The 15,582-nt window shown below is 41.9% G+C and overlaps 1 protein-coding gene across 1 annotated transcript in view; it reads right to left on the minus strand.

The window, feature by feature from the left end:
- The window catches only part of agps (alkylglycerone phosphate synthase), a 213,311-nt gene that overhangs the window by 22,527 nt on the left and 175,202 nt on the right, over nucleotides 1–15,582 (minus strand). Inside the window, exons 16-19 of the mRNA XM_038789318.1 lie at nucleotides 12,120–12,181; nucleotides 9,550–9,639; nucleotides 6,916–7,015; nucleotides 449–506 (exon numbers count right to left, since the gene is read on the minus strand). Coding sequence (XP_038645246.1) covers nucleotides 449–506; nucleotides 6,916–7,015; nucleotides 9,550–9,639; nucleotides 12,120–12,181 — 310 coding nt within the window. The remainder of the gene's footprint in view (nucleotides 1–448; nucleotides 507–6,915; nucleotides 7,016–9,549; nucleotides 9,640–12,119; nucleotides 12,182–15,582) is intronic.

Here is a 15,582-nt window from a genome sequence, read left to right on the forward strand (position 1 = left end):
GCCAACCAATCAGCACTGGTTTCTCACGCAGTATTAACTGTTGCTCCCTTTGAAATCTGGCATTCTTGCATCTTCAGTGATGAGTGCACATGGAAAAGCTTCGACAGCTTGCATCTTTTTTCAGCAATATTGTCAAAACAGCACTTTTGAAAAGGCTGCTTGCTCTCAGTATGTAAATGTGTTGTGGTACAATACTATCGACCTTTGCAAGTTTGATCTCCCTGCCATTAGCTGGCCTTCGCTAGTTGGGTGCTACAGTTGACTTAATTTTAGTGGGAAGATGAATTAATCAGGGCACTGTCCCATGATAGATCAGACTTGAGGCATCTCTGCCTCCACTCGCATTGGGAGAACAATAGCTTGAATGAAGCATCGGAAGCCTCTGGAATATTGTATTACAAGCCTGGGGGAGGAAGGGAGAAAGTACATGATGAGAAAGCTGACTCACCTCCATGATGGTGGGAAAGGCTTCCTCCATTCTCAAGTATTTCTTCTCTGGCTGAAGCCTAATTTAATAAAAACAAATCAAAGCCGTTAGTTAAATACATTCAGCAACACATACCTCAAGTCATTTTCGATTATATAGAATCAAAGCTATTACAATGCTACCCTTCAAGCTTTCCCTGTATATTTTAATATTAATTATAGCCAATAGTTAGAATTTGGAAGTATAGAACTTGAACATTGTTGAAAAGAGAGATAATTTGATGAGGCTTTTCGTAGAATCCCTACAGTGCAGGAGTCCAATTGGCCCATCATATCTGCACCAACCCTCTGAAAGAGCACTCTACCTAGGCCTACCCCTCGCCCTACCCTTGTAGCCCCATCTAACCTACACATCCTTGGACGCCAAGGGGCAATTTAGCATGTCCAATCCACCCAACCTATACTTCTTTGGACTGTGGCTGGAAACCAGAGCACCCGGAGGAAACTTATGCAGACACCGGGAGAAAGTGCAAACTCTACAAGACAGTGACGCAAGGTCTGAATTTAACCCGGGTCTCTAGCGCTGTGAGGCAGCAGTGCTAACCACTGTGCCCCCTTTGAATTCATCTCCTATTCATTAGGCCAAATGCAAGAATGCCAAATAGTACAACAATTTATAATATAGGAGAAAAGGGTGCTGATTGATTAGCAAGTCAATTCTAATTGCTTTCTCCGTGGCATCGCCAAAGAAGAACTAAAACCTCCCCAAGCTCCCAGGTAATTCAGAAAAAGCTGCAAGTTACCCTTTGCTTACATAGAATGAGCCCCTGCTTGGAAAGCTTCTAGCAAGTCTAAATGAGCCATGTTGTGAGCTTGACTGATTATCTTAAATATATTGTTAGTAATTCTTTAGATCAAATAGTTTGGATGGGGTAGTGTTTGTGCAGTGTGTCCAGGAAGCTTTTCTAACACAGTATGTAGATTGTCCGACCAGAGGGGAGGCCATATTGGATTTAGTACTTGGTAATGAACCAGGGCAGGTGATAGATTTGTTAGTGGGGGAGCATTTTGGAGGTAGTGACCACAGTTCTGTGACTTTCACTTTAGTAATGGAGAGGGATAGGTGCGAGCAACAGGGCAAGGTTTATAATTGGGGGAAGGGTAAATACAATGCTGTCAGACAAGAATTGAAGTGCAGAAGTTGGGAACATAGGCTGTCAGGGAAGGACACAAGTGAAATGTGGAACTTGTTCAAGGAACAGGTACTGCGTGTCTTTGATATGTATGTCCCTGGCAGGCAGGGAAGAGATGGTCGAGTGAGGGAACCATGGTTGACAAGAGAGGTTGAATGTCTTGTTAAGAGGAAGAAGGAGACTTATGTAAGGCTGAAGAAACAAGGTTCAGACAGGGCGCTGGAGGGATACAAGATAGCAAAAAGGGAACTGAAGAAAGGGATTAGGAGAGCTAAGAGAGGGCATGAAAAATCTTTGGCGGGTAGGATCAAGGAAAACCCCAAGGCCTTTTACACATATGTGAGAAATATGAGAATGACTAGAGCGAGGGTAGGTCCGATTAAGGACAGTAGCGGGAGATTGTGTATTGAGTCTGAAGAGATAGGAGAGGTCTTGAACAAGTATTTTTCTTCAGTATTTACAAACGAGAGGGGCCATATTGTTGGAGAGGACAGCGTGAAGCAGACTGATAAGCTTGAGGAGATACTTGTCAGGAAGGAAGATGTGTTGCGCGTTTTGAAAAACTTGAGGATAGACAAGTCCCCCTGGCCTGACGGGATATATCCAAGGATTCTATGGGAAGCAAGAAATGAAATTGCAGAGCCGTTGGCAATGATCTTTTCATCCTCGCTGTCAACAGGGGTGGTACCAGAGGATTGGAGAGTGGCGAATGTCGTGCCCCTGTTCAAAAAAGGGAATAGGGATAACCCTGGGAATTACAGGCCAGTTAGTCTTACTTCGGTGGTAGGCAAAGTAATGGAAAGGGTACTGAGGGATAGGATTCCTGAGCATCTGGAAAGGCATTGCTTGATTAGGGATAGTCAGCACGGATTTGTGAGGGGTAGGTCTTGCCTTACAAGTCTTATTGAATTCTTTGAGGAGGTGACCAAGCATGTGGATGAAGGTAAAGCAGTGGATGTAGTGTACATGGATTTTAGTAAGGCATTTGATAAGGTTCCCCATGGTAGGCTTATGCAGAAAGTAAGGAGGCATGGGATAGTGGGAAATTTGGCCAGTTGGATAACAAACTGGCTAACCGATAGAAGACAGAGAGTTGTGGTGGATGGCAAATATTCAGCCTGGAGCCCAGTTATCAGTGGCGTACCGCAGGGATCAGTTCTGGGTCCTCTGCTGTTTGTGATTTTCATTAATGACTTGGATGAGGGAGTTGAAGGGTGGGTCAGTAAATTTGCAGATGATACGAAGATTGGTGGAGTTGTGGATAGTGAGGAGGGCTGTTGTCGGCTTCAAAGAGACATAGATAGAATGCAGAGCTGGGCTGAGAAGTGGCAGATGGAGTTTAACCCTGACAAGTGTGAGGTTGTCCATTTTGGAAGGACAAATCTGAATGCGGAATACAGGGTTAATGGTAGGGTTCTTGGCAATGTGGAGGAGCAGAGAGATCTTGGGGTCTATGTTCATAGTTCTTTCAAAGTTGCCATTCAAGTGGATAGAGCTGTGAAGAAGGCCTATGGTGTGCTAGCGTTCATTAGCAGAGGGATTGAATTTAAGAGCCGTGAGGTGATGATGCAGCTGTACAAAACCTTGGTCAGGCCACATTTGGAGTACTGTGTGCAGTTCTGGTCACCTCATTTTAGGAAGGATGTGGAAGCTTTGGAAAAGGTGCAAAGGAGATTTACCAGGATGTTGCCTGGAATGGAGAGTAGGTCATACGAGGAAAGGTTGAGGGTGCTAGGCCTTTTCTCATTAGAACGGAGAAGGATGAGGGGCGACTTGATAGAGGTTTATAAGATGACCAGGGGAATAGATAGAGTAGACAGTCAGAGACTTTTTCCCCGGGTGGAACACACCATTACAAGGGGACATAAATTTAAGATAAATGGTGGAAGATATAGAGGGGATGTCAGAGGTAGGTTCTTTACCCAGAGAGTAGTGGGGGCATGGAATGCACTGCCTGTGGTAGTAGTTGAGTCGGAAAATTTATGGACCTTCAAGCGGCTATTGGATAGGTACTTGGATTAGGGTAGAATAAGGGAGTGTAGGTTAACTTCTTAAGGGCAGCACGGTAGCATTGTGGATAGCACAATTGCTTCACAGCTCCAGGGTCCCAAGTTCGATTTCGACTTGGGTCACTGTCTGTGTGGAGTCTGCACATCCTCCCCGTGACTGCGTGGGTTTCCTCCGGGTACTCCGGTTTCCTCCCACAGTCCAAAGATGTGCAGGTTGGGTGGATTGGCCATGAAAAATTGTCCAAAATTCTATGATTAACCTAGGACAAAAGTTCGGCGCAACATCGTGGGCCGAAGGGCCTGTTCTGTGCTGTATTTCTCTATATCTATATCTAAAGTTAGCTATTAGCGCACTCAGAATTGTACAAGTACTGTCCAATTGCAAAATCACATCTAGCAGTAGGTACTTGTTTTGGATTTTGAGTATGGTTTGTATTCTGTCTTTTACAAACAACCAAAGGAACTTGCTATTTGATTCAATTAGCCAATCACTTGCATGTACAGTCTACGTAATTGGCATATCAGCACTGAAATTCATACAGATCATTGCTCATTTGTGTGGTACACAGAACGTCTTTTCAAAAGATGATAGCACCTGTTCATGGAAAATATCAATTGCATGGCCACTGGATAGTAACAGCATAAAACAGCTTGCAAGCCAATTCAGATTTCTGAATTTGCCTTTCCAGGGTAATTTGAAGTGGGCTCGGAACTTTTCAGGTCTGACAGTGGCAGACTTTGGCCCATTTACCAGTTTGCACTATACACCGCGATCAGTAATCTAATCGGGATAGCCACCGTCCCTCAGGATAGTTTTGACATGCTGTATTTCTGCGTCAAGTTGCAATGTGAGCAGAGAGCTCGGGCTCGATTTACAAGATTGCTGATCAGGCTAATCTTCTAATGTAGAGCTACAGTATACAAATCCCAACATGTATATTAACAAGTGAAGATAGGATTGTGATCGACAGTAGCAGAGAATCCATTAGATTTCTCAACAAACACATCGAGGAAAGGGAGCGATATAGGCAGCTTTCTGCACTGTAGAATTTTATGAGTGAATTTGAGCTCACAATGGATCTAATTAAGGCATGTAAGCAAATTGTTTCACAGAGCTGCAAACTTAACGATCGCAAACGTATCGACTACTTATCAGAAATATGTACAGGGCAAAAAGTTAATTTTTTTACTAAACTTTGTCACAGGTAGGCTTACATTAACATTGCAATGAAGTTACTGTGAAAAGCCCCTAGTCGCCACATTCCAGCACCTGTTTGGGTACACAGAGGGAGAATTCAGAATGTCCAAATTACCTAACAGCACGTCTTTCGGGACTTGTGGGAGAAATCCAGAGCACGAGGAGGAAATCCATGCACATACAGGAAGTACATGCCGACTCCACACTGACAAGTGACCCAAGCTGGGAATTGAACCTGGGACCCTGAGCTGTGAAGCAACAGTGCTACCCACAGGCAAGTTAGGGCTCTTTATATCAAAAACACGTTTATCATGGAAATCGATGGAAACATTAGCATGCCGGATCTAGATCCCAAGGCTACACCATCTATTTCGGTGTACATGGTGTATTAAAACTGAACTTAACTGCGTGAGTTGCTAAATTCATAAGTTTAATGAATACAGATTCAGAAAATGGCGTTGCATCTACATTGCCATGAGAGCCTTACACAGCACAAACTTCCATGGCTTCCTTCAGCGGCACGTTCATACATAAGCTTGGTTGAGCGAAACTCAAATGGTTTAGTGAATGGCAACAGCCAGTTCTTAGTGAGATTTCAGCATACATGGTGAAGGATTCCTTCATCTTTGCAAGACTATACATGACCTACATACTGACAGAAATGCCTTGCCTGTGCTCATTCGACATTAGGAGTTTATTTACAAATATACCACTAAAGGAAGCCACTACCGTCTATCACAAATCAACCTTCACAGGACAATACACAATTTGTATAGCTCCACGTGCTATGAGATTGGTCTCATCAGTAAACCAGTTAATAGGCACCTAGTCATTTGCTCAGATTGCAAGCTTGACAGAAATAGGTGCATCAAGGTTATGCTGCGGCCCAATGGTTATCCTGATCGGATCATTCTTTACTGTGTATTGTGCATGAGAAGTGTGCAGTCTACCTCAAATTATGTTGGAACGGGCAAGTACTCAAACATTTGAACAGGTTAAGCAAGCCATTTCACACGGCTATTATGCAGTAGCCATGCATGTGGTATTTTGCATTAAAGGATGTTGTCATCAGTCCAAAATGATGTTGTACCTATCACACAATACAGAATGTCATGCATGAACTTGAACGCTGGTGTGGTGTCAAGTACATAGGTCATACATCCCAATAATAACTAATCAAATCAAACAACATGTTCCTTCAGCTATCACAATAGGCAGAGTACAGCCATGCTCAACCAGCCCAAAACAAAATGTTTACTAAATTAATAAACGTTTGTTCACAGTTGAACAATCCCAACTGTGCTAGCAGATGCACTAAGAGTCTCCAAATGACATCTAGTCCAGCTTGTAACATGGCACATTTACTTTTGCATGAAGCTAAATACATAGAGAAACATTATCTGCAAACAAAATAAATACGTTCAAGCCGTGCACCTTTTCTGAAATAACTTGGAGCTGGGAAGCCTATGGTTTCCCCTTGTTTTCTCCATGGCAATGTCTCGGGCAATCAGAGTTCACTTGCCAATCAATGAGCACCCTCTTTTCCTGGAGTATAAATTGTTGTGATCATTTTAAATTTGGCATTCCTGCATTTGTCCTAATGAGTTCATGACTAAAAACTTTGACAACTTCTCTCTCTTTTCAATATTCAAGTTCTGTACCACCAAGTTTGTATACTAGATTTTGTTTCCTTCACAAAACCTCATCCGGAATAGGATGACAGAACACTTTAATAGCTCGACAGTAGCTGCAGTAAGCATAGGCCAAGATAATTATCAGAGTCTAAAGTTTGTTTCAACAACTAGATTATGAACCAAGACAAATCTTCAACTTTGTGCAATCGTAGTGTATCTTGTTGCCTACAGAATCTTACACCTATTTGTAAACATGCAGGTGATCATGTGTTTCAAAAAGTTCAGAAAAAAGACAAGTTGCATAAAATAGGAACCAGTCACCATATAACTGTTCTCATTCTGCATATTCATAAAAAATTTCAATTAATTCAAAATATCTTCAAAGAAAAGTCGATTTTTTATATTACACATAGCTTTAAAATGAACCAGATACAGGAGTATTTGGAGATCGTTACCTCAATTTGCTCAAACACGCTAATTGGGTCACTTATACCCCTGTAATTAAAAGCAAAGTAGAAATAGACGCACGCCCCAGCATCATAAGTTTGGGTAACTCTGAAAGAGAAACAAAAAAGTTTTGTTAGACAATCACACAAATAGTTTCCTCAATAGTTTGTTATATTGTTCTTACATTGAATACAAGTTCACTGATAGAAATCCATGACCTTTGCACAGGGGTGTTGCTGTGAGGTGAAACCAGAAGGAATGGGATTCCTGCAAACGTCCTGCAGAATTTAACTGCAGGGCTGTTTACATTTCTTTTCTGTGGTGTTCCCATCCACGGACAGCTGAATTGACAGGCTGGAGGCCTCTTGGGCAGGAAGCTTACTTCACATGGTGAGGGAATGCTTTAAAGAGATAGTTGTGGCAGAGGGAGTCATCCCGTAGTGATCTGAGGGGGGTCCTGATTATGGGGAGGGGACTGGATGGTGGCCAAGGGAGGAAGTGGGGAACGGAAGTCAGAGATGTCTGATTGAGGCAGGCGAGGGTTGGGGCTAACATGGTAGCATGTTGGGCCTGGAGGAAGTATTCCTGCTCCTTTTTGCCCAAAAGCAGTGCTGCAAAGACACTCATCTCATGGATAGAACATAGAACATAGAACAGTACAGCACAGAACAGGCCCTTCATGTTGTGCCGAGCCATGATCACCCTACTCAAACCCACGTATCCACCCTATACCCGTAACCCAACAACCCCCCCATTAACCTTACTTTTATTAGGACACTACGGGCAATTTAGCATGGCCAATCCACCTAACCCGCACATCTTTGGACTGTGGGAGGAAACCGGAGCACCCGGAGGAAATCCACGCACACAGGGGGAGGACGTGCAGACTCCACACAGACAGTGACCCAGCCGGGAATCGAACCTGGGACCCTGGAGCTGTGAAGCATTTATGCTAACCACCATGCTACCCTGCGGCCCCAGATGTTTTCCTTCTCGCTTAATTTCAGCTGTCGAGTTTCCCAGGCACCAGCTGCTTGTGGTTGAAAATAGAATGACTGTTAAAATGAAGGCATGCTGCCTCATTATAACATTTAAATGCTCGAACCACTTCCAATAATTGGGTTGGTTGTCTACCCCTTGTTCCACCTTTGATAAAACCAGAATTAGGCAGGTTTGGTTCCTGTTCCAGATTTTTATGCATTTATGCCAGACAGTCCCAAGCATCCATTTTTGGACAGTTTATATCTAAACAAGTGACTCAGCTCTTGCCAACTACTGATTGGCAGTTGAAACGAATGGTTTGACCAAGTTGAACTTCAATGCTCCATATTCTAGTCACCATGACCACATTCTGCCCTTACTCACACTGCTAATGAAACCATCTAAATCTTGGCTCATGGGATTCCAATTTGCACCCGTCAAAAACTACAACTCATGCAAACTCCATTGTGCACTGTCTATCCTATACTAATTCCTGCCCTTCCATCACCCAACCTTAATTTCCTCAACAAGTCCCTCCATGGTCTTTCTCCATGTTACTTTCCAAGCTCTTCTAGCACCATGTGCCAGCATATCATCCACTCTCATAACTCTGGCCTCCTTCACATCCCCCTCAATTTACTCTAGTTATAATCTCCAACTTCCAGTCACTCACACTGACTGTGAGGCGAGTGCTTTACCCAAATTCTTTCGCTTCCTTTCTTCTTTACAAGTCTCAAAAAAACACCCGTTATTTTTTGTCACCTACTACAATCTATCTTCCATCAAGGCTTGGCATTCAGTTATCACCTCTGAAGTTTATTGTGATGAGATTGTAACATCTAATGATTGACTACATCTTTTACAATATTGCAACGGTTGCTGTTGGTACGATGTTAGCAATTTTCAAAAGAAGCTGCAGTAAGGCTGCATTTGAATTACAACACCGTTGTAAAGGTAAAAGTGCACCATCACTGCCTTCAGTGGAATCAAAACTCTCATCAAGATGTGATTTTCCCAGTCACCTATGGAGGTAGTAGGAGCAAAGCAAAATTAACAGCCACATGGAGGTAGCCATTTTCATCCTTTCAAAAGTAGGCAAAAGCACTCAACTTGCTTATTTATATCAACAACACTGATTACCACTTGGTACAGAACTTCCACAAGGATCAGGAAGGGTCTAAGAGCTGATTACCAACTGTGAATGGAGCCCCAGTTGTTTATTGTACAGCTAAAAATAAATGCATCCCACTGATTTAGTGTTTATTCAGAATATAGCTTCGCAATGCAAGTAAAAGAATAAACTATAATTATAATAATTATTACCATAAATGTCACTTCAGGACTGGGCTTGATGAACAAAGTCCCTCACTTGCTATAGTCAACATTTGCAGAGCTCAAATTATCAAATATTTTTTGCCCAGTTGCACAACAGGTGCATGGGAAATTAGTTCCAACAGATTAAATGCTGCATTTCAACGTGTTTTATTCAGCAAGGTCCGATGCAAACATGTTGGCCAGTGAGTATTCCAAAGGACAAGACAGTCAATTATGCATTCACATGGACAAAGGACAACATCATTGTAAACTACAGATTTGTATATTTTAGCGGGCTGAAACCACAAGAACCATATTTGAGAGCAGGATTTAAAAGAAATACTTACCTACATGTAGCAAGAGGGGGAAACTGAACACCTCTTTCTTTACATTCTCTTACTAGTTTCTCTTTCACATTCCTGCAGAGGTCAATCACCCTAAAATACATATTCAGAGTAAATTGTTGGGTCTACTTACAGGTGGAAACACTTTATCTGCCTAACACCTTCTAATAAAAGATGGTTGAAAAATTGGCAGTCTGGACCAATTCTTCTGCAATGCCAAAAGTAACAGCAATGAATGATTTTCTAACAAAAGGTCAAAATACTGTACTATGTACATTCACTTTGTATTCAAGTAACTCAACAGCATACATCACATCTGTTAATTATATATTAACCATAGTTGGACCATCAACATAACTGATCCCATAATGCATAACAACTAAGTTAATAACTATTAAGCTAATAATTATACTGGTTGATCCTTCGAGAGGATGTAAACAAGGACCCAATATTAAATGCAGTCTTCAGGTCTAGTAGGATGAAAGAGCTGGGCATGCAGACTTAATTAAATTCTCATTTTAAGTTCATATATTTTGTCCTTCTTTAATATAATACTTTTATTTTATATTTATAGTAGCAAAAGTTAATTGAAGAAGAGGAATTTACGCAGAACCAGCCAAAAAGCTTGAAGATGTAAACTGAGTCGCTACAGCACCATTACTGGCAAGGTTCAATTACAGCACAAGAAATTTACTTAAGACTATTTTCAATTTAATGTGGACATCTAAATTTATAATGGAAAAAGCTAGCAAAATGTTTTGAGAATAAGTTAACAAAAGGTAGCTATACAGACAAGTGTATACAGGTGTAAGATTTCAAATATATTATTGATTATAATGCATTAAATACCACATACATTTCCACTTTTATTCCCCAATACAATTGGCCAATGTTATTATCAAGTAACTATTAAAAAAAGGGCGGCACAGTGGTTAGCACTGCTGCCCCACGGTGCTGAGGTCCCCGGTTCGATCCCAGCTCTGGGTGACTGCCCGTGTGGAGTTTGCACATTCTCCCCGTGTCTGTGAGGGTCTCACCCCCATAATCCAAAAGATGTGCGGAATAGGTGGATTGGCCGTGTTAATTGCCCATTAATTGGAAAAAAATGAATTGAATACTCTAAATTTAAAAAAAAGTTACGTAAAAACTGCTGTTGTTAGATCCAAACTAGGAAGACAATTTAGTTTCAAAGGCGTGACACAAAAGCACAGGCCTTTAAACTTGGCATACTGACTAACTTTTGAAATGGTTTAAATGATACAGATAAGAACACTTTCATTTAATGGTGGGAAAACTTCAAATGCCATTGAATGGCACATCAATATCACTCCCAGTGCCAGTGTGAACTCAGGCTTTCCACTGGCAGCAGCATTTAGTCGCGGTTCAGGAGAATCGCGCCCACTATTTTTCCAACTATAGGTCAGATGACAAAATTAGCACTGAGGGAAAAGAGCATTCTAATTTTTAAAAAGTTCATTAAATTTAAAGAATAGTCCTTGGACATCCTTCAGTTTAAAAAAAGACTTCATCTATGTGGCACCATATCATATTCTCAAGATGTCTTAAAGTTCAACAACTTATGTAGGCAAGTGTAGCAACTAATTTGCACACCGCAAAAGGTCCACATACAGCAGGTTTGTGTTAAACATGTTGATTCAGTGAAGTATTATGGTCCGGATAGAGAAAATAATCTCTTTGCTCTTTGGTGCTACAGAATCTTTTCATTTCACCTGAGCCAACAGTAGTGTCTCATTTGGAAGACTATACCTAAAATACTGTGGACACTGCTGGTCCAAAAAGTCATCTTCTGCCAGTTATAATATGCCCCTCTCCAGGATTGGATAGGGGAGAATTAAGTCATGAAACTACCTCTGAAATTGTGAGGTGCATATGAACAGCCAATGGGTCAAAACTGAATTCAATCTCTTCAGGAACTAATATTTTACTTAACCATTATGCTGATTGATGACCCAAATTTCTTCAGCCCAACTTGGCATGACACAGTAGTTGAAGTATAGAATGAATGTCTGAAGATCCTTTATGAAGTGGCTCATATGAGAGTGATTAGCACATTGCGATTTATAATCATCCTAAATATTCCCACAGGAATTCAACATTAAGGATGGAATTTTACAGCCCCTCCCACCAGCAGGATCTTCCATTCCTGCCAAAGTCAATGGAGTGTACCTCTCCACATTTTACAACCCCATCCCTGCCACAACGGGGATGTAAAATTCTGTCCTAAATTGGGGTTGTGTGTTGTTGTCAACAAGAGCGCACAATAACTGAAGATATCGTTCCTAATGTCTATTCCTAGAGGTACTGTGGATTACCAGGATACCATGTAATTTTAAACTGGTGTTGGGCCAATTCCAATGACTATCATCACGGCCAATGAAGGCATGTGCATTTTGGCCTCTTCTCCAATGGATGCAACATGAAAAGATATAAGTGGTGTTGCAGGTTTTAAACTGTACATTCATAATAGAGAGTAACCATTTCATCAACAAATAAATGCTACAGAGAAGAATACAAATGCTTTATAGTAAGAAATGTTTACAAGAATTCTTTACCGGTCCCAAGGAACAGAGGTTTCAAATGATTCTCCTATGATGTAATAGTCCATGCCCAAGTCCTGAGGATCATAAAATGCAGTGTTAAAAATAGTATATCTTATACTACTAAACTGTAACCATATTCTAAAATATCTGTTAAAAAAATATTTCCCCATTATCAGAATGAGGCATTTTTGATACTATCAGCTATAGAAATAGTGACAGCTGCTGTCAGCTGTTGTCATAGTTGTAAAACGATGGTTGCACCATAGTGGACATTAGTGCACTAAAGGTGCAGGCTTGGTAACCTGCAGTCAGTTTGCTGTTGTTCCACACTCTCTGACTCGGCATAGACAGGAAAGCTTCAGTTTTTGTGATGTGGGTGTTGATTTCAGCATCAAGTGACAGATTGCTGACGATTATATATTTGTGAAGCTATCAACAATCTCCAGTGTCGCATCGTCAATTCTGATAGATAATAGCTGTATGGTAACATCCCGGACCATGGATTTGTCTTTCTGATGTTAATAGTCAAACCAAACTCTTTACAGGTGGTGTGAGAGTCTGTCCATTTGTCACTGAAGGTGTCCCTCGGTATGCAATACTCAAACACCATTGCAAGTATAGAGCAAGTGACTGAGAACTTATTTCACTTTGGTCTTGGATCTTCGAGCAAGGTGAACCAGCTTTCCGTCTGTTCTGGAAAGTATGTAAACACCTCTGTAGACAACCAGAAAGCATATGACAACAGCAAAGTGAAGAAAATGCCAAAGAATGTCGGTGCCAAAAAACCACCATATTTGACACCACTTATGCAATGTTGCCCCATCATAGCTGATTTTACTCATTTGGAGATCACACTGAGCAGTTTCGGCAGGCAGCAAATTTTTTCCGTAGCTTAAATGCATCGTTTCTGCTCACATGGTCGAATGCCATGGTGAGATTGATGAAGGTAATTTATAGTGGTTTCCTTTGTTCACAGCATTTCTCTTGTAGCTGCCAGACTGCGAGGTTTATGTCAATTTTAGATCTTCCAATAACGAAGCTTCACTGGGATTTCAAATGGATGCATGTAGCCAGGATCTGCCATCTGACGAGGCCAACATGAGTAAACGCTTTTTCCACCAGTCTGCAGGAAGATGCATCAATAGTTGTTGCAATCGCTGTGGTCATCATTGTTTGTGTACAGGGTCAGAATCTTTGCATCATCCACACCCTGCGGCACTGCCCTCTTCCTCCAGGAAGGACCAAGGAGTTTGTGTAGATGCTGTCCAGGTTCCTGTGCTCAATGAATGCCGAAGGTATAGCACGAGCACTGCAGCTTTGTCCATTGCAATTCAGTAAACAGCTTTGCTCAGCTCTTCCACGGAGTTCAATATTCAGCCCTACTATGTCAGGCAGGCTTTCTAGGTTGTCGAGTGTGCTCGATGACCGTGTTCTCCCTAGAGTATAACTCAAGGTAGTGTTCCACCCATCTCTCCAACTGTTTATTGCAGTCGGTGATAACTTCCCCTGCCTTTGTTTCAATGAATCCGCTTTCTTTGCTGATGGGCTTTCCACCGTTTTCTCTTTCATACATGCCCCTTGCATTTCCAGTATTAAAAAAACAGGATATTTTAGCAAAGTTGTAACTAGTCACTGGTGCACCACCTAGCAGTCTGTTTTATTTTACTTTGAGTGACTCTTAGTGCATTCAGAGTCTTCTTGCTCGGATCTCTGTTTGAATTAATGAGAGCAGACCACTTGGCTTCAACGACAGGTTCCACGAAAATGATGTTAACCTCAAACCAGTCAGCATTTTTCTGCTCTAGCTTCCCATGGGTTGACAGTGTGGTATTGCGGGTGGTTTCTTAAAATTATGTTCGACTTTGCTTCTGCACTGTGCTTGGGATTTCCAAAAAGTACCTGTTCAATTGAATCAAGGAACTTTGTTTTTTTATCTGGGTAGGCAGCATGGCTGTTGCTGCTAGGAGGGCAGCTATGAAGTGAGGCTGGTTAGGCTGGGGTTCTTTCCCTCAGAGCAGAGAAGGCTGAGGAGGTCCTGATTATGGTTTACAAAATTATGTGGGATATAGATAGGGTAGATAGGAAGAAACTTTTCCCCTTGGTCAAGGGGACAATAACTGTGTGTGTGTGTGTGCGCGTGTGTGCGTGTGCGTGTGCGTGTGCGCGTGCGCGTGTGCGTGTGTGTGTATGGGAAGGGCCAGGAAATTTAGACGGGATTGGAGGAAAAACCTTTTCCCCCAGAGGATGGTGGGAATCTGGAACTCACTGCATGAAAAAGGGTGGTAGAGGCAATAACCCTCAGCTTTTAAGATGAGCACTTGAAACATCATGGTATATAAGGCTATGGACCAAGTGCTGGGAAATGGCATGAGTATTGTTACAACACCCTGGCCGAGTGTGCAGTCAATTTCAGTCCCACAAACCCCAGAGTACAAACATAAGTGAATTACCCATAATTTGTATGCTTTCCCGAGATCTCTGAACCCCAAATGCGCCAATAATTTACAGGCACCAGATTTGTAAATAAAACATATTAAAAACTGTTTATTTATAATAAGAGAAGAGTTAAGCATTGTCATGGAAACAATAGAACAATGGCCTACAATCTATATATCCCTAAACCCCGTCCCACTCTCACCCAGACACACAAGACAGACACACGGTGAGCTAGAAGGAAAGGTTCAAAAATAACAGGGGTCAAAACCAAAGGTCTGTAGCTTTAAAAACAGCCTGCAGTGCAGACATTAAAAGGAAACCAGGCTGAGAAGTTCCTTACAGAATGTAAAGGTGCTTGATGGTCAGCGCAAGCACGAAGGGACAAAGGGCCTGCTTCATTGCTGTAAAACTCATACTATTTCGCCTATGAATGATAAAACTTCAAGGGTTGTATCCTGACGCTGGTCAACACTAGGGAGTAATCTATATCACAGTCAGCACTGCGGTAGCCTAAATGCGTTGAGAATGCTGTTCAGTCACATTTGGTGATGATCAGATCCAGCTGGTATCAATGCCTTCATCTTGGATGTTTCCAGGACACCTGGCTGCGTGGTTTGTTCTGAAAGCTGCCGTTACACAAGGCTCACGGTAGGAGCAAAGCTTGACTAATCTCGGTCTGTTCTCATTTATCTTTCCCAGGCCATGACGTCTGTGGCAGAAAGGCCAGGCCCACACCAACTCTTGCAGTGAAATCTCCTAGTAGATAGATATCCTGACTTAGGGATTCTGCTGATGGCAGTGTTGAGATCCTCAAAAGAAATGGTCATGGGGCACAACATCAAAGTAAAGATACTCTTGAGGTTAACTAGACCAGAGTTGAGAGGTGGATGGAGGGAACACATTCTGAACTATTTGTTTGGGACGGGATGGCTCACATCAAGTTAGCAAATTCTTTACAACAAAACCTGCTCCTTGCTCACACATTTCCTCTGAACTCTTAACCTGTCAGATGAACGTGTAATGTTTTTCTATCAGAGAT

The sequence above is a fragment of the Scyliorhinus canicula genome, chromosome 2, assembly GCF_902713615.1.
Source record: "Scyliorhinus canicula chromosome 2, sScyCan1.1, whole genome shotgun sequence".
Taxonomy (NCBI): Eukaryota; Metazoa; Chordata; class Chondrichthyes; order Carcharhiniformes; family Scyliorhinidae; genus Scyliorhinus; species Scyliorhinus canicula.